Genomic DNA, 21137 nt, shown 5'->3' on the forward strand with positions numbered 1-21137 from the left:
TGCTGCACAAAAATACATTAAATAAAATGGAAGTATCTCCAGAAATCAGAAATATTTTAAGAACATCAAGACTATACTAGGTAGCCCAACGGTTCATCTAGCTCAGTGTCACATATTCCAACAGTGACCAGTGCCAGGTGCTTCAGAGGAAATGAACAGAAGAGGACAATTACTGAGCGAGCCATCCCCTCTTGTCTAGTCCCAGCTTCTATCATATCAGAGGTGTATGGACACCCAGAGGAAGGGGCTGCTTCCCTGATCATCTTGGCTAATAATCACTGATGGACCTAGCGTCCATGAACTTATCAAATTTTTTTGGACCTGTTTATAACTTTGGTCTTCACAACATTCAAGCAAAGCAAATCCGCAAGATGACTCTGCATTGAGTGAAGGAACAGAAGCAGGTTTAAGATAAATCCTTAATAAACTGCAGATACTCTAAGCACGAAATATTCATTTACCTGTTCCCAACACTGTGGTAAGAGCTCAGCTTCTACTCGTGTTGGTCCAACATGTCGAGCAAATGCTACACAACCAGTCAATATCATTTGTCTGAAAAACAGAGGATAATCTTGAACTTGTTTACACTGTGAATATTTTCCTACAATAAAAATTTTGTGTCTCCATTTTGACTTTTTTTTTTTTTTAAAAAGAAAAGCAGGTACGGTAGGCTGAAGATTATTTAGAGGATATCTAGTCTCAGATACACATTATAAGTAATTAAACCCCTTTGCTATGCACTAGTTCTTTCACACTATTATTCGTCGGTGCATTAGTAAAAAAAAAAGTGCACTACTACATAGATATATTTTGTGCCTTAAGAAATCATTTCCATCATATATACATATACACTTCTTTTGTCACTAGGCTGAAAAGAGTAATTATAACTTGGAATCCTGTAATACTACGTTCTAAGAATGTAAACATCTGCAGAGTAATAACTTTGTTTAAACTGAGGGCTGTACGTGATGACAAGTGGCGTTCTGTTATTTTCCTTCTTGTGCCTATCAAAGTAGGTGACTTCCGGGTATTCGTCTGGCCCTGTCAAGCAGTTTCTTTATTTCTCCTGGTGGGTAACTATGTTTCATGAATGCTTGGTAAAGATCTAATAGTTTCTTTTGTCTCTGTTGGTGGGATTGGAGCAGAAATGGCTGTATCTTACAGAAAGAGAAATCTAGAGTTGCCAGTTGCCACTGTGTGCCATTTTCTTGTTACATAATACATGCCCTTTATTTTAAAAATCAAGGCCACAGATCATGATGGTGACACCATAAGCCTATTTCCTATTTTAATTCAGCATAAGTCAGCTTTTCCAAGGGAACCTTGCTCTATAGTTACTTTCTCAAGTGAGTTCAGTGGGGCTTATTCCAAAACTAAGTGCACTCTAAGAAGAGTTAGTCTTAGCTTTTTTGTTAACCTTATTGAAATCAGTGATTTAAATCATCTAGATTAAAATCAATCCTCCCTCATGTGGATCACAAATTACTAAAATCTTATGAAACTGTTGCTTTCTATATTGAAAAAAAAGCACAGAATAATGTACAATTGTATTGGGACATTAAATATTTTTTAGCTGATAGCACTGTACATTTTGGAGGTGAAATTCACATGCCTGCAAATTCTGTAAAGGAATAAAGACTCACTCTTTTTATACGGACTTTCAAATTGCCTGAAGACCCTGTGACAGAGGTAAAGGTTGAACCTCTAACTGTCTCATCTAGCAACATCTGTAACTCGGCATGATTTTAGTTAGCTGGAGGACCACTTATCATGGGTGTGGCCAAATTTACCTTTGTCCCATAAAGTTTGTTTACAGCCATCAGTCCTGGCTCACAGTTTTCTGTGTTGTAATTTAGCTGTACTTTACCCCTAAGTATCTTCTAAGAGCCCAGTTAGTAGTGAAGTTGTTGTTAACGTGCTAGACAATATTCACCTCCTGCAGTACAGCAAATTATCTCATCAGGCACCAGTCAGGTCCTGAGGGTGCTCAACAAGAGAGGTGCAATCTGTAGCAATTTTCACATTTTGTGGACAGAAAAACATCTCACCACTAACTTCACATCATACATATTAGAGTCTGTGAGAATTTATACAGCTAAAACTTCTTTGTCACAGGAGAACATTGTGATAGAAGCTTTAAGTAAGCATGTAGAATGTAACTCTTTATGTCAAGCACAGAGTAGTGACAGATCTAGATGATTCAGAGCCGGTCTTTTTTAGCCAAAGAAAAAAAAAAACACGACAGCCACCAAAAAAAACCAAAACAAAAGAAATGTTTCAGACTAAGGCTGCGTCTACACGTGCACGCTACTTCGAAGTAGCGGCAGTAACTTCGAAATAGCGCCCGTCACGTCTACACGTGTTGGGCGTTATTTCGAAGTTGAAATCGACGTTAGGCGGCGAGACGTCGAAGTCGCTAACCCCATGAGCGGATGGGAATAGCGCCCTTCTTCGACGTTCAACATCGAAGTAGGGACGTGTAGACGATCCGCGTCCCGCAACATCGAAATAGCGGGGTCCTCCATGGCGGCCATCAGCTGGGGGGTTGAGAGATACTCTCTCTCCAGCCCTTGCGGGGCTCTGTGGTCACCGTGGGCAGCAGCCCTTAGCCCAGGGCTTCTGGCTGCTGCTGCTGCAGCTGGGGGTCCGTGCTGCATATACAGGGTCTGCAACTAGTTGTTGGCTCTGTGTATCTTGCACTGTTTAATGAAAGTGTGTCTGGGAGGGGCCCTTTAAGGGAGCGACTTGCTGTTGAGTCCGCCCCGTGACCCTGTCTGCAGCTGTGCCTGGCTCCCTTATTTCGATGTGTGCTACTTTGCCGTGTAGACGTTCCCTCGCTGCGCCTATTTCGATGTTGGGCTGCGCAACGTCGAAGTTGAACATCGACGTTGCCAGCCCTGGAGGACGTGTAGACGTTATTCATCGAAATAGCCTATTTCGATGTCGCTACTTCGAAATTAGCTATTTCGATGTAGCGTGCACGTGTAGACGTAGCCTAACAGTTACAAAAAAAATCTTTCCACTAGTACGTAAGGAAACATACCAGTTAGAGAAACGTCTTTCACCCTTAGTGATAATCTTAACAAGAGTGTAAAGGGGAACACAAATACTTCCTGAGTATTACTTAATGAAAAATTGATTTTTTTCAATTATATAAGAGCTTAAATCATTAACACATGTGTTACATACAAAGAGTTTCAAAATTAACTGAAAAACTTGTTACCTACCAAAACTATACGTTAGACTCAGTGTTCTGCAATTTTCTTGTCATGGCAAGTGTCACTGACCCCTGAAGAGCAGCAACTGCTTTTCCCACAACTACTTTACATGTCAGTGAAGTCATTAAATGTTGGAAGCAACTCAGGACCTATAGGTCCTGACAGGCAAGCGATGAAGAAACTAATTGTAAAACATTGGTATATCATTACTATATCTATACAGGTATTAGATTTATTACATTAAGCTTAGTTTAAGATATTTTGGTTCACCTTTTTCATGACGGAACTGAAATATTACACTGACGTTTGCAGAATGTATTGACATTTCCATAACCACAAATTACACATGAAAGTGCAGGTCATACAAATGGAAAGTCCCAAAGTCCACATGAGTTTGTTATAACATACTGTGAACTGAATGAAAACTTAATGAAAATCAATCTTAATTCTGTAAGAGTATCCAGTTTCCACGAAACACTTTTTTTAATAAAAAGATAAAGCAACCCCTTACCCCAGACCAACACACATACCTTTGCTCATCATCTGGTCGTTTGATCAAATTGAACAGTATATGTAGGAGCTGATCTCTTTCTTTGGGTTCAGGATGGAGGCAGGCTGTACACAGTATGAGTGGGATCAATTCCTAAAAAAAATTGTGGGTAGAGGAAAAACCAAAGTAAAAATACTTCGGCCAAATATTCATTGACAACGTGAAAAGCTGTATCTAGCCACAAAAGAGCAAAACAGATACAGAAGATATTTTAATTGAAGTCCCTCTCATGAAATGACTTGAAATTGTTAAAAGACGTAAGGAAATTATGTGCTATATTCCTCCTTGTCGTGATTTTGGAAATTCAGCACATAAAAACCTAAGATTAGTATTAATATTTGCAGGTCACCTAGAATAGTGATAATACTAAGTAATAATAATAATCATAATCATCATCATCATCATAGGACAGCAATGATTAAAGATTAATGTACATTATCTGCAGGAAATTTAAATCAATTGAACAAAATCAATTGGTTACACAAAGCTCGTTCTGAGAAGCTAATTATGACAGCATGGGATTCAAGAGAAAGAATAACCCATTCACATTAGCTGTTCACATGATTTCATATGGAAATGTAAATCAAAGTGTCAAAGTAATATATGGATGCATGAATTTGCATAGACACAACCTCTATGACATTTATATGAAATACCGTATGCTCTAAAAAGGGATTTTTCAATAATGAAAAAATTTGAAATTAAATTCTCTTCCCAGAGCAATAATATTCCTACCAGACCAAACTTCTATTTAAATACACGTGGCAAAACCTTATGTGAAAAGAAAAAGGGCTGTTCACAATAGTAGGACCCTCTTTCCTTTCAGATACTTCCTCAAAACCTGATATTTATTCTTAGAGGAAATAGTTTTTAGAAATATGCACTGGAAATCCCTTTCCTTGACCTTATTCATCTTAGTCTCCCATTTGAAAATGAACCTAATTCAAAATAAAGGTTAAGAAACTACATGGCAGGATAGATGGAGAAAGAAACATAGTGCCATTAAGACAGACAGCCACAATTTGCACTTGTCCTCCTTGGTCTGCTCATTCAGCAATTTGTGGCAAGAATAAAGAACAAAAATTAAAAGACCCTGCTGCTGTTGCAATTTGCATGGAGACTTGAGTTTCTGCTTTAGACTTCCTGAAAGGGAGATTTTCACAACTCATTAAATGACTCTGATGGACTAGAGCTACAAGTGGGGAGGATAAGTGTGTAATAATACAAGCTCACTTTTCCTGATTTTTCAATTTCTCTAATGACAGTTGATCTTACTTATAAAATCGCATGTTGTACAAATTTGCCAATTCCTGACAATAGGAGGAGTATCTTTGCAATTTGATTGTTGAGGCAGATTTAATAAAAATGTATTTTTACTTATGCTACTTTTCACCTAAGGATAGTAACGAGACACGTACACATTAAAGACACATCACTGACATACTGCAGGTAAAATTTTTCCCAAATGAGACACCTTGGGCAATTATAAATAAAACAGGTTCTTAAAGTGTTTTAAGCTGTCATGGGGGAGGGATAGCTCAGCGGTTTCAGCAGTGGCTTGCTAAACCCACGGTTGTGAGCTCAATCCTTGAGGAGGCTATTTAAGGATTGTGGCAAATAGATGTCAAGGATGGTGCTTGGTCCTGACGAAAGGGCAGGGGACTGGACGAGATAACCTCCTGAGGTTCCTTTCCGTTCTAGGAAATGCATCTCCAATTATAAAGTATTTGTTCAGATTGGAAGGGATGTGTGTGTCTCATCTATTCTTGCAAAATCCAGGGAGAGTGGATGTAGACAATGAACAGGTTTGGCCACTTTACTATTTCCTTTACTTCATGTGCCCAATGATGATGTGAATAGGTACTTTTTAAGGCCAAGATAGAAATGTGTTACTTTTTATTTAGTTAGATTTTGTGATATTGACTTACTCTTGTATAGAAGACTGATGAGGCATCTAAAACCATTGAAATGGGGCACATAGAAGGCTAATTCTATACCCTGCAGAAAACTGGCTATTACAGCAGATAGAATTAGTTGTATTTTCTTGTCCATTGGTCACATTCTCCCACAATATGCCCAGAAGAATCGAGCACTCTCTGTGTTGTTGCATCTATGCTTCTGTACTTCCTTCTATTAAGGGGATAGGCAAAACAATGAGAAATCTTCTCATGTAGGGATGTCCTATTATGTTTTCCCCTATAATTAATGGGAGGAAGACAAGTGGGAAGGTGCAAGTGGAAGTAAGAGGGGATTTCCTGTGAGGAGTTCAACAGTTGCTGCACGTGGCTAACAGAGGGCAAGTGAAGTGTCTCAGACTCAAAAAATGGGTAAGCCTTCTCTTGGCAATAGAAGGCAGAAGGGAGAAACACAGTTGTACAGGAGTGATTATCTTACTGGAAGAAAGGTCTATTACCAGCTGTCATGCTTTGGATAGTTATTCATTCAGTGAGGACGATAAGCATCTATGATTTTTGACTTTCAAGGATGGCAAAGTAAATATTTCAAAAAGTGTTACAGTTTGCAAGCAGGAAACATACAAAGCCAAGTTCCCAGGGTTTTAATTTCAACAAAAAATATTAGAGAAAGTTGTTGGCTTAGCAGTCAAGGAGAGGGATTTCCAGTCTTATTAAAAACACTTCTGCGTTTCTCAAGGAAGAACGACACTTGTGCTGAAAATATACAATGAAAAACGATTGTGATTTAAAAGATTTTTCCTACTTTCTTCATCTCTTCTATACTTGGGGTCCACAAAGCCCTGTTCAGCCTTGACAGTGTGGAAAGGAAGGCTTTATCTTTGGTTTAAGAGGACTGGATTAAACTTTTATAGATGCTCGTCAACTTCATCCAAAGAGGTGGTTTTCAGAGGAGACACTTAACCTTTAGACTGCTGAGCACAGGGTCACCCCACAACTCCCAGAACCTGTGACGTGATCAATGACACTGGAAATGTAAAAATCACATCAGAGGTCTGTCATTCAATGGTAGGGAAAGGTGTGTTTTCACCCTGGAATAACTTATACATGAGCTATTCCAAAGTAACAACATACAGAAGACAAGGCATATTAGTTTTATCACAAGGTAAACTAGGTGAGATCAATGCTCTATTCCCAGCCATGACTGACCTTACCTAGTTGACCTAATGTTAAAATTAATGTGCCTTGTCTTCAGTGATCCTACCTCAGATAGTTCATGTACATAAGTCACCCCAAGGTTTAAAAAAACTCTTACCTCTCAGAAGAAATTTAGTTTTCTAAACTGTTAAATTGATGGCCATGTCAAACTGTGATTGACGCGTCAAATCTTCTAGCTTTGTTTGTATAAACGTGTCCATAATGTGCAATGTACCATGCTTTACAATCTTTATGAATTAAGATTGTAAATTTCAACTGTTTAAATACACTAAGTCCAAGAAAATACTACTTCCTGTAGTAGGCTGGCCACATACTGAATCTAGCATTTAGAATACTGGAATGAGACATATTTCAAAATTCTAATTCTGGGTTGAACACGGGAAGCCATTTAAATCACTCCATGTGTCAGTACTACATTGGGTATTTTTACTTTGCAATAAAATATAACAATGCAAAATGTGATTAAATCATGGGATTAAATAAGGGAACCATATTTATAAAGAGTTCTCTACTCATGCATGTTCATATTCTCAAAAGATGGTGTATGTAACTTTTCTTGCTGAGCCTCCTTTAAAAAAAGGGGTAGAGGAAATAAAAACTGCTTGAATAAAAACTACATGGTAGTTTTTAGAAGAATGCCACACTTTAATCATGCATGAAAGATCTGGGGGTGGGTGGAGGAGAGAGAGAGAGAGAGAGAGAGAGAAGGTATGCAAGATTGACTTTAGGAGAACAAATTACATTCCTAATTATGGCTCATGGGCTGGTAACACGATCCCCTAATCCACGTGAAATCCGTCATGGATTTCACTAGAAGGTCTGCACATAAGGAGTCAGCAGGAGGGAAAAAAAGTGTGGATACTTATGACCATTTAGTTACATCTTTTGTTTCTTTGTTATTCATGCATATAGCTGTAGTAACCAAGCAAAATTCAAGCTTTGCTCATATTTATTAATGAACATAGACATTTCAAAAGAAAATACAACCCCATTAAAGGAACAAAGTTTGCAGTTAACACAACACTGAAATGAACTGAGATGTGTCATACCTCTCAACGCTATTTCATTCTAAGACAGGTATATTTGCAGGTTGATATTGGCTTGGGAGAAACAAGCACATTAAGCAGAGAAGAGCCAGCCTACAGGCTTGAGTTCGACAGCCCAGCAATACACCAAAACAAACTCAAATACTTTAAATATCAATACATGTATTTCCAGATACATACAGAGAAAAAAGTCTTCATCTAGATCCATGCTTAAAAACATTAGATACATACTTGACTATTTTCTGTTATTTAAAACTAATATAAAATTGTAATTTCAAACTTGGAAACCCAAAGTTAGGCCACCCACAACTACAGTTATGAATCAAAGAAAGTAGCCAAATTCTCAGGTTAGTGTATTATCTCATAAAATCTAGCCACTTATTTGGCCCATCAGGGCAATCTAATTTGTGGGCCATAAGACATTTTGCTGATGTTGACCATATGCAGGCATCACTCCCGCCCACAGCTCTCATTGGTTGGGAGCAGAGAACTGCAGCCACTGGGAGATGTGGGTGATGGTGCCTGCAGACAGTCAACTCAGTGATGTCCTGTGGCCAATAATCAGTTTATCTTGATGGGCTGCATGCACCACTGCTCCATATCTTCATGCAAATGTATTTTTAAATACAGTGTATTTTACATTCTTAGTATTGGCCTGCTAAAGCCAGGGTTGTGAGTTCAGTCTTCAGAGGCCATTTAGGGGTCTGAGGCATACAGGTTTGAAAAAAAGGAAAAAGTTGTCAGGGATGGTGCTTGGTTCTGCCAAGAGAGCAGGGGACTGGACTTGATGACCTCTTGAGGTCTCTTCCAGTTCTATGTGATACGTTCATATGCACCATGAAGACTGGCATGACTTCCATATTAGGTACTGCATAAGATCTTAGCACTGCATTTCTTCCCCACAAACATCAAAGAGAAAATAATTAGCAACACCCCAGTTGAGCTCTTTAAACATCTTAACTCCACACAAGACAGCTCTAAGAGAACGTGAGAATATTCAATAAATCTTCATTAACTGGAGTGTCTGTATAGCTGTTGGTGTTGTTCTCTGTGGGTTACATGGAAACTTGCTTGAAAATTTATTTTAAATAATTGTGTATAGTAGTTTGATAAATTGAATTTAAAATGTTTAACAGATAAGAGTAAAAGTAAGTCAGTGATGAGTCTTCTGTTTTCACTGAATGAGCTGTACCTCCTCCCTCAATTCTGTAAAAAATTACATTTACAGATAAAATCTTTGAAGTTAACCTCCACAGTTACTTAAACAATGCAGTATGCTAATTTGAAGGTCACATTTATTCATTTTTAATTAAAAAGCACTAAAATTCTGCTGCTACAGACAAGAGGGCTTTCACTGAGCTCTTAGTCAATGAGACTGCATACACACATCAGAATCAGTGCAACAGTTGGACACAAGGACACAAGTTGGACACACATATGTATGTCTTGCAAAAGGTGAGAAATTTTGAGTTTTGAACAACTCTGTATAATACTTTCTTACTCAAGTGTTTAAAGCAGTGGTGTCCAATACATTTCCTATTCCCCACTAAGATGTGGCAAAATGGAGCACCCTCAGCCTGCTCCACACATGAGCCCTATCAATTGGTGGTGCAAGCGCATGGTGGCAGCATCATCATCTCCAGCCCCGGCATTGATCACGCAATCTGGCAGCGGCTCTCGTGCGTCACCAGCCGTTGTTGTGTATGTGCGTGTGCGTGTGCGTTTTACTGTGGTGATCCTGGAATTTCTGTTGGACACCACTGGTTTAAATTGAGTTGTTTCTTAGCTATGGTTTAGTCAAATAAATCTTTTTCATGGTATTACTGCTAGTCAAATATCAATGTAGTTGAACATCTGCTAGTCACACTATTTGTATTTTAAATGTTTCATTAAATTTAATAAAGCCAAAGGGAAGAAATCTCTCTCAACACAGACTATCCTAGGCTCAGGTTCTGCAAAGATTGTCAGCTGACAGGCCCCATACATCCACAGAAATTCTTGAGAATGAAGTCTTGACATCCTAATTGTTACAATTTAGTCCAGTGAACATTTATGTAATAATATTTTGTATCTGAGTAAAATGTAAGACTAGTGATTTTTCAAGCAAATTACCTGGAAATCTGTAGCAGAAATAAAATATGAATAGCAAATTGCATACATGAAAGTTTCATGTATTTGAATGGTTTTGAAGTATCTTATCTCACTTTAAACTTGTTTTAATCTAGTTGAGCTGATCTTTTAAAAATGATTTAAAATATAATTTGTGGTATCAACCCAGAATGCTTGAGATTCCCTTAATTTCCCTCTCCTCTTGATCCTTCTTGCCAAAAGAGTCTAAATCATAGCCATCAAAGTAGCACAGATAACTTTCCAAAACCACAAATACAGTAAACCCCCATTATATGTGATTTCAACTCACACTTAACTTGTGTTAACACAAGTTGAAATCCTGGGGTTTCCAGGGCTGGGGGTGAGCACAGCTCCTCTGCCAGCTCCCCGCTCCAGCCCCCACTCTGCTGCGGCTGTCTGGCTCCCCCCAGCTGGGGGAAGGCAGGTGGGTAGGCAGCCATGGAGGTGCGGCTTCTTTCCAGCTTCCCACCACTGTGGGAGCCACAGAACAGGCAGCAGAACTGTTGATGTTAGTCTATATTCATCTTTTCTCCAGATTCCAAGATCCTACCTCAGAGAATGCTACACTGAAGAAACTGTTGTCTTAACGCTTATTATAGCAAAAGTTTTAATGAAATATACAGGATACGCTCTCCATGAAGTTAGTTTTCTTGTAAAGTCTTCAACCATATTCAAAACAGAAGCACAATGAAATAAAATGTTAATAATTTATTCCTTATAAAATAGGTAGGAAACAGGCTAAACAAGTTAGAAAAGCATTACACAGATGTAATGCTTTTCTACAAGCTGTGAAAAAAAGCTGAAAAAACACCCTGCCAAGCAGAACAGCAGATATCAGAAATTAAGCACTGATCCTGCACATTCCACAGAATTATGTTGCAATGATATTTTAAGAAAAGCATCATTGTACAAAAATCTTTCCCGGAATATTTTTTCTGAAATTTTCAAATGCCCTCCATCTTGGTATGGCACTGTACCAATCACTGAAAGCTACTCAAGTTACAAACATGTAAGCATTCAAGGATCAGTACATATTTCTTGACAAGAACTTTTTTGACAAAGCTTTTGATGGATTTAAGCCAAGTGCATTACTAGAAAACCTACCATACTGTAGGTCCCATTGAAAAGGGCTAAAACTGAAAATCATTCTTGGTACAGTGAATATTTTCCCTCATATTTTAGAGAAGACCAAACCCTACATCCAAGCATTAAAAATCAAGCATCTGCAGTTTATCTTTACTATATTTGAGTATCACAGTATCCATGATTATGCAGAATCCCCAAATACATTTATAGTCAAGATTAATAGGACATCTTCATTTAATTTTAAACTATTATTACAAATTAAAATAAATAATGTAGGAAAGATTAGTTTAGTAGGCAGTCTATTTTGAAAAAACTCTATTCTTAGGACTGACTTACTTTTCTTCCACACAAAGTTATATCACTGAATAATAAATTTAAAATGCTCATTACTATGTAAGTATTTATTATTCTAAATGAATTTGAATTGATCTTTGCTAATTTTTGACAAAGTAATCTCTTTTTGGAATATCGATTGACTTGAATCCCCACTCTGTTAAAAACAATACTCATTATAATGGGCCAATATAATATAAAACATCATAATAAGTCAAATAGAAGGACCTACAGTAACACTTAAGCCTTGCAGAAAGCTAATGGGTATTTAAGCACATACAGAAATATGATACAGCATGCAGTCTTACTGAACTCACCTGACAGAGGTGTAAAACCATTCTCTAGGAGCAGAGATGCATGCAAAAAGTAAGAATATGATTGCAAGTAACAGACTTCCGAAAAATAAAACCACAAACTTCAAACAAAAAGGCAACATGGTGGGAGGAAAAAAAGAAAAAAAATAAAGTACAGAAATTGCTGTTGGATTCTCCTCACCTCTCGTTTCGCGAGCAGCACATTAGGAACAATGTGTGGCAGGCAACGTCCCAGCATTAACATGACACTTTTTTCACTGTCTGCAATCCGAGATACCTGAAAATTCAATTTTTTTTTTTGACACGCTGGGACTGAAATGCAACCTTTGCAATTTATTAAAATATTTTTCAGAGACTAAACTTTCCAAGAAGTACGCCTCAAAATTTAGAATCTACCATTTAAATCTCACCAAATCAATCCATTGTTTCTGAATTCTTGTGCAAAGAATTATTAGGAAACCTATATGTATGTGAAGTCTTAAAAACTAGAGCTATTGCTTGGTTAATGGAAGTCAGTAAGATTAAAAAAGGCATGCTGTTTATGCTAAGTGAAATATACCTCTGATCCCAAACGACTCTCTGCTGACATCCGACAGAAAGATAGTAGTGCTTGATGGAAAGCTGGTGACAACTTCCTGAAATAATTTTATTGGAAAAAAAATTAATAAGAAAGAGTTTAAATTGATGGAATGCTATTTACTCATTCAGTTTTAGTCACATATAATGACATGTGAAAAACATGTTTTCTATGCTGCATATGGACAACTTTAACTTGTTTAATGTCTTATTTGATCTTAACCTTAAAAAAAAAAAAACAGCAAACCCTTAGTTTTGTTTAAACTTCCATTTTGGACCAAAACTTAAAATGTAATCTTTCTAATTCACAAATTAGTCCCACTGGGCTCACATTCTTAAAGACAGAGAATTACATCCTTGCACAGACAAAAATAGGATTCAAAGAATGAGGAAAATAAAGCTGTGTTAGCTCCAGTAGCAATAGAAAAAAAATACAAACTTTGCAAACTGCCAAATGACAAGAGAAAAGAACTATTTCTGCCACAATTTATTTTCTTGTACATATCACCATCCAACAAGCCACGGAGATATTTTCTATCTTACTGTACAAATAACGGCAACAGAGAAGTCAATTACATCCCTTGGCAACAAGCTCCAGCAATCTGGACAACCCAGGAAGAAATTCCCAGTATATTTCCTACTAATTGCTTGTTAAAAGCAACTTCTAAAAGGGAGAACATAAGATGAAGAGCTTCACCTAGAGCATGATACACGACAAACTAACAAAGGAAATATTTTATCCTGTGTGAAACAGAGATACCAATTTCAGAGAACATAAACCAGGTAAACATACATTTATTAGGCACATATTTGTCCAATACTCCTGAAATCAACAGTATGTGATACTCCTGAAAGGAAAGGCTCCTCTAATATAGACATATTTCTGTACTAAAAGGCTAAGGATACCTGTCACACTACAGTGCTACTGTTTTCAGCCTAATATACTGCAGATGTAACTTGTATATCAGACAAGTATGATCACAGGAGTAAGCTGCCACCAAGATTTGCGGGAAGTCTATAGACTTCTGGGGTTTAGTGGTTATCTGACAGAGTACTGATGACTTACAGCCAAACTTCAACTTGTTTTGCATAACTCAAATGTAAGATTTTGGCAAATTAAATGCCTACCTAAGCTCTTTTCAGCAGGCTAGAACCAACAAAAACACAGTCTTATGTTTTCTAGACCCTAATCTATCCCCTCACCCTATATGCCAGCTGGAGCCATGTCTCAAATTACATCTACCATCCATTTTTTAATTGGTTCAGAGGATTGCCTTTTCTTAGGACAACTAACTAATGGGTAAATTCCCAAATTTAGAAAGCCACTCTTGTATAAATTAAATAATTCCATTTGGAAGGTATCTTCCAAAGCACAGAGAATGTCTACGTATACTTGGTTGTGTGTATTGTGGCTGGTTCAGAGAAGCTGCTTTACAAGATTTTCTGTCAGGAGAATGATGCAAAACAAAACAAAACAAAAAACAAACAAAACCCCAAAACAACTCCCCCACTTACTGCTATCACTCCCGATCTTCCTGAAGTTTGTACTTTCCAAGTTTGCTTAAGAGAGACTTATCCTGATGATCTGTAAAAATCTTATACCTATCCAGGCAAAAGTTCATTTATTACAGTTTTTCTTGATTCTGGAAGAGCTTTCTTTCTTTTTTTCCCAGTAATTTATTTGTTTTAGTCAGCCAATCAAAGGGGATATCCAATGGGAACAGGATGTAGACAAACTTTTGGTCAGGAAATTTATCATTAAACAACTGAGAGAATGAGATTTTGATAACAGATCTAGGTCTAAAAGTCATGGTTGTCGTGGCCAACAAATGAATAAAACTGGTGCCTTATAACTGACCCTTTTTTAGCATTGTTTGGCATTACCAATCTATGAAACTAAAAAACATGGGGACTTCCTAGACTTGACTTGGTTATCTGAAGTATTTCTGATCAGAGTATCATCAAGAAAATGGCTGACATCACCGTCCATTAGGACTGCAAGAAAAATTATGAAGACACCCTTTTTGGAAATCACTAATCCAAAAAGTCAAGCTTTATAATTATAAAGTGCTCCTGTTGATTCATCATCTTTGATATTTTCTGATATGGCATGTACTTATTTTCCTGAAGTCCAGGGACAGTAGACGTGTCCTTGGATTGCCTTCATCATTTTGAACAACCTGTATTACACAGATTGGTTAATTACACAGTATCAGTATACTTGATACAAGGTAAGGATTAACAGCCATCCCTTGCTTAGAGCACTACAGAGAAGAAAACACATTTAGATAACCACAACACATTGGCAATTACATTTCAAAAAGGGTAAGTTTCACATAATATTAAAAAGATTAAGTAAAACAAAATCTACAAGGCAGGAAGTGTGAAGTGATTACCTTGATTTAACTAAACTATTTATTTGTCCTTATTCTGTGGACATGAAGGCATTTTCAGGTACAGAGATTTTAAAGCCTTGTTGTTCAATGTTTGTAAGTATTTTCCCTCAAGCATCATATCCTAAGTATGTTGTTTTAGATATTTCCGAAAGTGTCCTTGATATGTTTTTAAATCTCAAGATGAATACTCTATCCCCATATTTCCCAGATAGTTACAAGTAATTATGACAAGTTGTCACTAAATTTCCTAATAGCCTGATAAACAGCACTAAGAAAGCAAGCTCTTGTCAAAGAGCATCTATTCTGTCACAACTGAACTTGCTTTAATACATCTGGTAAAATCCTTGAAGGCTTTGATATGCTTGGCTCTGTCCTCGCATGTACAAAGAGTTAAAATATCTGAAGGCTGATAAACACAAGTACTCAACATGTATTTTCAAAACTAATATGACACTAACGAAGAACAAAAAGTAAATACATAACTAAAAAAACCAAACACAGTAAGTGGCTTACTTACTGCAAGGGCAAGCTTATCTGGATCAAAGGATGCAAGTATCCCGGACTTCTGAGGTTTATTTCTAACTGCTGAACACTAAGCATCATCAGGTAAATATCTATGATGCATTCAACTCAAATCATGGTCCAGCTCTCTAACACAATCTGTTATAAAGGCATTTCTCCAGCTACTCTGCAGGTTCTAAATGGCTTTTTGCCAACTACAGTGATCCAGAGCAGGCTCTCTTCATCTTCCCATCTGGGCAAGACATGCACAGTCACAGCATATGTACTCAAGCTGTATTAAGGAATTTTAGGATTTTTTTCCATGTTGTTTCAACCAGGCTTTGAAGAAGTCCTATTTGTACATAATCATACAATCACTAGCAGTCAAGTAGGAGTAGACATCCCCCATCTGTACGAACATGTTTTGTAATGAGCCCACCTGACTTAAGGAGAAAGTCTAGAAGTATGAATATATGGGCTGGGTGTATGTACAGCTAGGGACATATCTTTCCCTGGATTCCAAGCTCATACGAGATTTTACTGACACAGTATTGCCAGTTTAACAGCAAGACAGTTGCTATACATACATTCAGCACTCGATTGATTATGTGATGGTGTAACTGGATTTGCTCAATATTTAAATGTCTCACTATCTTAGCTTTGTCTCAGGTCTCTCTCTCAACTGGGGTACTGGGCTTCAACAAATTACAGATGTTTGCAATTAGCAACTGAATTCCTCTTGAGAGCAATACAGTTAGCAATTTCAACACAGTGGCAGTGAAAGAATCAGATACTAGTCTCCTGATCATTCTTTCAATCTCACACCTCCTAACAAAGCAGTTTTCAGGCTAATTTAGACTAACTGTTAGAACAGATCCAGCCACCAACATATGACAGAATACCCAGAACACTGAACAGCAGTCTACTGAAAACAAAACTATTCCATTAACAGTAGGCAATGATTAACTTCCTTACATAAAAAAATAAGTTACTAAGTAACAGGATTTCAAGCTACCACGTTTCTGTGTGTGAGTGAGTGAGAGGAAGCCTGAATGATACTCGGCTGAAATTGCCTCTCAACTTTACACTCATCCCTTGCATTACAAGAGCAATTGGTTCTCAACTTTCTGCTAGTAGGCAGAAACGTGTAAGAAGGACACTAAATTCCTATTAAATTACATGTAAAAGTCTCTGATTAGTTCCTAGGGCTCCTAACTCGTGGAAGGAGTGGCAGTAGGTGACACTGCTTTCGAAAGGTGAGTGAACCTTGGATTGGAAGAGGGGGATGGGAAGAGATAAAGGCTGGGGGTAGTTTGAGGCTGTGAGCGGAGGGAGGGTTAAAATCTGGTGGTGGGTTGGGGGGGGGGGGGTTCAGGCTGCCAGGGTTTGGGGCTGGTGGGGCAGGGGGTTGGCCTGCTGTGGTTTGGGGCCACGGGGCCAGCGGGGGTCAAGTTGTGGGGAGGAGTCAGGTTGTAGGGAGGTCTGGCCACGGGGGTTACAGGCAGCTGCGGGAGGGTCTGGCTGCAGGGACATGGGGGGTACAGGTGGACGCGGAGTGGTCTAGTCGTGGGGGGAGTCTGGCTGCACAGGGGGTACCGGTGGCAGCAGGTAGGGGTCTGGCTGCACAGGGGGTACCGGTGGCAGCAGGTAGGGGTCTGGCTGCACAGGGGGTACCGGTGGCAGCAGGTAGGGGTCTGGCCGCGGGGGTGGGGGTAAGAGGCAGCAGCAGGGTCTGGCCACGGGGCCGGCAGGGGTGTTGGGCTGCAGGGCTGTGAGGCGTCCAGATGGTGGGGAGTGTTTCAGGCCGGGGGGATGGTAAAGGGGTCTGGCTGCAGCGGGTTAGGGCTGCAGGGGAGGTGTCAGGCGGGGGGTGGGGTCTGGCCATGGGACCCACAGGGGCATCAGGCTGCCATGGTTTGCAGCTGCAGGGAGTGCAGGCAGCAGTGAGGTGTCAGGCTGACCGTGAGGTGTGTGTGTCATACTGTGGGATTGGAGCTGCGGGGAAAGGGGTAAGACTCATATGAGCGGGGGAAGTTCACTTGTAGAGTGAACCAAGATAGGTAAGCGTGTCCCTCATTTAAGCGAGTACTTGTAAATGAAGTATTCGTTGAATGAGGGATGACTGCATTTTAAAATTAGTGATACTGCTTTTCCTTAGGGAGGATTACATATTATTCAGGAATATAAATTGTTCTATTGATTACAAAACCAAAGCATAAATTCAGGCCCCGTTCCTGCAACAGGCAGACCATTGAAGTCAAAAGGGCTCTATGTAGATTCACAACTCTGCCTGACAAAAGTTCTTCCGAATCAAAGCCTAAATCAGAACTCAAAAAACCATTACTATCCACTTGTATTTATTCAATTTGAAAAAATGTCAGACCAAGGCCACTAAGTTCTTCTAAAGTAGGAGCAAGTATTCTAGTTTTTAGTTTTAAAATTTGTTAAACTTACGACTGCTAGTGATTTACTCTTATTCCTTTGCCTGGGGGCGGGGGGGGGGGGGGGATGCCTTCAGGATCAAGTCTTCCATTGGATGCACAAAAGTGCATTTTGAGTTTAAAACCACATTCAAAATTTTATTTAAAATCTTGAGTATCTACCTAAAACTTAATGGTGAAAGGCATTTTAATTTCTCCAAGTTAAGATCATTCTTCATAGAAAGTTAGAGCAATTTATTAGTCTTACATTTTGAAGAATGAATATATTGGATATTCAAGAAAATACTAGAGGCTACTCAAAATATGAAGAAATTCGGCAAAAATTGTGATTTTGCAGGATTTACAACAAATTGGTTGTTTGGAAGAAAAAGGTAAGTATTGAATATAACAATCTTGCTCTTTTTTGCTTCAATTTTTGGCAATAAAAGAATGTTCAGCATATCTGCATTTGCATTTCTTTCCTATTTTCACTCCAACTCTTCAGAATGTTGGCAGCTTTTGAGAAGTTAGAATGGGAAAGCTACATTTTTATTTTTCCCTGTCACTAGAAACTCCTCAACAGTTAAGGAAGTTTTTGGGAGAAGAACCTCCCACACATACTCACTCACAGAAAGAGGGAAAATCCTAGAACATCTCTGTTGTATCCTGTGCAAGAGGGAAAACAAGGGGGAGGAAAAAAAGCCAGACCCCATAAGTTTTGCTTTTCCAAAAGAAAATATCTGTTTTGAAATTTTCCATTAAAATAGACACACATAAATGAAAGCATTTTACCTTGAAAAAAATGTTTTCAACATTTTTCAGCATGAAAATGTTTTGACTGGAAAACTTTGACCACCTTAACAAAATACAGAAACAAATGGTACATTTAAAACTAACTTTAAAAAAGGAATAGAAATAAGAGAGGTCACTGATCTGTTACGTTGTGAAGCACATAACTGAAAAGGAATACACATTACAATCTCTTACATGAAAACTAATTCCAAAAGAATAACACAGCTACAATGTTCACTACTAGAACAGCTGGAAAGCTCAGAAAACAAACAGTAGGTTGTTGGATAGTGGTCCCCTTAGAAAGGGGGAAGAGATGAAATAATACAGTAGGATCTCAACTTTTACGACGGTTCTGTGTTCAGAACCCTTGAGAATGTTGATTTTCATGAATATGGGGGTGAGGGGCGCTCTCGGCCCCAGGGAAGCAGCGGCTGCTGGTGCTCCTGGCTCCAGAGCCCCGGGGAATTGGTGGCCTCAAGCAGCCACTTGCAAATAATTGAATTCGCGACCATTAAGTTCGCAAATGTGGGGACCTTACTGTACATAAGGTTATCTTATTCAGACAGCTGTATTGGTATGAGAACAGTAACTCTAGTGGTACTACAAACACCTTTTCTAAACACTTTTGGATTATAATATTCTTATTTGTTGTATGCATATTTCACTGTCTTTCTCACCATCACTACACTTATCAAAAATATTTGTAGGTAGGTGACAGTGTGATGCTTCTTCTTAGAGGACTCAGGACAAATATTTAAGGTCATGGTCACACAAAAACTAGGATTAACTCAGGAAAGTTGTCCCTGGAGACTTTTTTTTTTTTTTTTTTTTTTTTTTTAAAATTGGCATTCCATTACCTGCCCTCTGTCACTTGGTACAGAGGCTGATTTAAGAGAGAGGTTATACACCACAGTCAATAGCCTTGCAATTTTGTAGTTAAATTCCTTTAGAACTCTTGGGCAAATACCATCTGGTTCTGGAGGCTTACTATTTAATTAATCTATTTGTTCCAAAACCTCCTTCATAAACACCTCAAGTTGGCATAGCTCCTCAGATGTAAATTAAAGAAGGATAAAGTACAGCAATTTCCTCTACATCCTCTGTGATGAAAACCAATGCAAAGAATGCATTTAACTTCTATGCAAGGACTTGGCCTTGCCAAACTGAACATGTGGCAGACTTCCTGATTCTGAAATACTTGCAGATTTTTTTGGTGTGATTAGTTATTGCGGTTTTTGCTAATTATTCTTCTAATTCCATTCTGCCCCGCCAAATTATAGTTTTACACTTAACTGGCTGAACTTCATGCTCTTTCCAAATTTTCCTCACTAGGATTTGACTTCCAGTTTTTAAAAGGGTGCCTTCTTGCTTCAAACAGCCTCTTCTACTCTGCTGTTTTCCAAGGCTAGTTTCCTGGTTCTCTCTCTTTTAAGTTTGAGTATACACTTAGCTTCAGCCTCTTTAAAAAGTTCCCATGCAGTCTGTGGGCATTTCACTCTTCAGACTGTTTCTTTTCCATTTAACTAGCCTCCTTATTGTTGCATAGTTCCCCTTTCAGAAATTAAATGTTTGTTATTAATGAGTAGTTCCGTTATCTTTGTCATAGACCAGATCCTGTGCTCCACTTCGGATTAAAATCAAGATTTGCCTCTCACCTTCCGGTTTTCAGAACTAGCTACTCCCAGAAGCAGTCATTAGAAATTTTATTTCTGCAACCCACCCTGAGATGATGTACCCTGTGAATATGGGCATAAGTATGGGAATTTCAACTACTACCACCAAGTTTTTTGTTTCTGTAGCTGCTCTAAATGTCCATTAACATTTCATAAACACCTTCCTCACCCTGGTGAGGTGGTCAGCAGTATATCCACACTCCTATGCTTTTATTCAAGAATGGAATTTCTATCCATAGAGATTCTGTGGTACTGTTTGACTCACTGAAGATTTGTAGACTATTTGACTATCCTTTCTTCACACAGAGAGCCAGTCTCTGACCAGAATAACTGACTCTTGTGATTCACACATATTCTATATCCCATTATTGAAGTATTTCATTGATCATCATCATCATCCCACCACATTGCTATGATGCATAGTATATCAATATCCTTATTTAATATTAGATTGTCATGAATAAGCAGAATTTAACCATCACCAGATGACACTATATCTGTGGACATGCTGAATGCAGTCTTATTTAATCTCATTTAAGTTAACAGTGTTTTAAGGTTGCATTTTAATACCTTTCTAGTGATGACAATTCTCAGTCTCCAACAACTGAATGTTATCAGACTTTTAGGGACATCCTTCCAAAAAGGATAAGACAATAAATTCCATAGATTTCTCATATTTCAACTGTAATCATGTAGTTAACATCTTTAGTTATACTGGTACACGCTTGTTTAAAACCATGCCTAAATACCAAACTCCTTGGAGGAGAAGCAGAATTATTGAATGAAGAGAAGAAACACAGGAACAAAATATCAACATCTCCTTCCCCCATTCCTTGCCTCTATAGCCATATTTTCTCCCTACAATTCTGAACTTTAGAGTGGAGAGAAAGGAAAAAATTATTCAGTTTTAAAATTGAAAATGTGTTTACCAAACAAACTCAATGAACTCACACCCTTTACAAAATACACAC

The 21137-nt window shown here is 38.3% G+C and overlaps 1 protein-coding gene across 5 annotated transcripts in view; it reads right to left on the reverse strand.

Moving 5' to 3' along the window:
- Window positions 1-21137, reverse strand: part of RELCH (RAB11 binding and LisH domain, coiled-coil and HEAT repeat containing) — a 125072-nt gene that overhangs the window by 61929 nt on the left and 42006 nt on the right. For 3 of the 5 annotated variants that reach the window (XM_074987793.1, XM_074987788.1, XM_074987791.1), the window contains exons 9-12: window positions 12368-12443; window positions 11990-12085; window positions 3749-3861; window positions 462-552 (exon numbers count right to left, since the gene is read on the reverse strand). In XM_074987793.1, the coding sequence (XP_074843894.1) occupies window positions 462-552; window positions 3749-3861; window positions 11990-12085; window positions 12368-12443 (376 nt within the window). Of the gene's footprint in view, window positions 1-461; window positions 553-3748; window positions 3862-11989; window positions 12086-12367; window positions 12444-18493; window positions 18556-21137 lie in introns of those variants that run through there. The other 2 variants (XM_074987792.1, XM_074987790.1) reach the window with 2 other exon arrangements.

Source organism: Carettochelys insculpta, chromosome 2 (genome assembly GCF_033958435.1).
Source record: "Carettochelys insculpta isolate YL-2023 chromosome 2, ASM3395843v1, whole genome shotgun sequence".
NCBI lineage: Eukaryota > Metazoa > Chordata > Testudines > Carettochelyidae > Carettochelys > Carettochelys insculpta.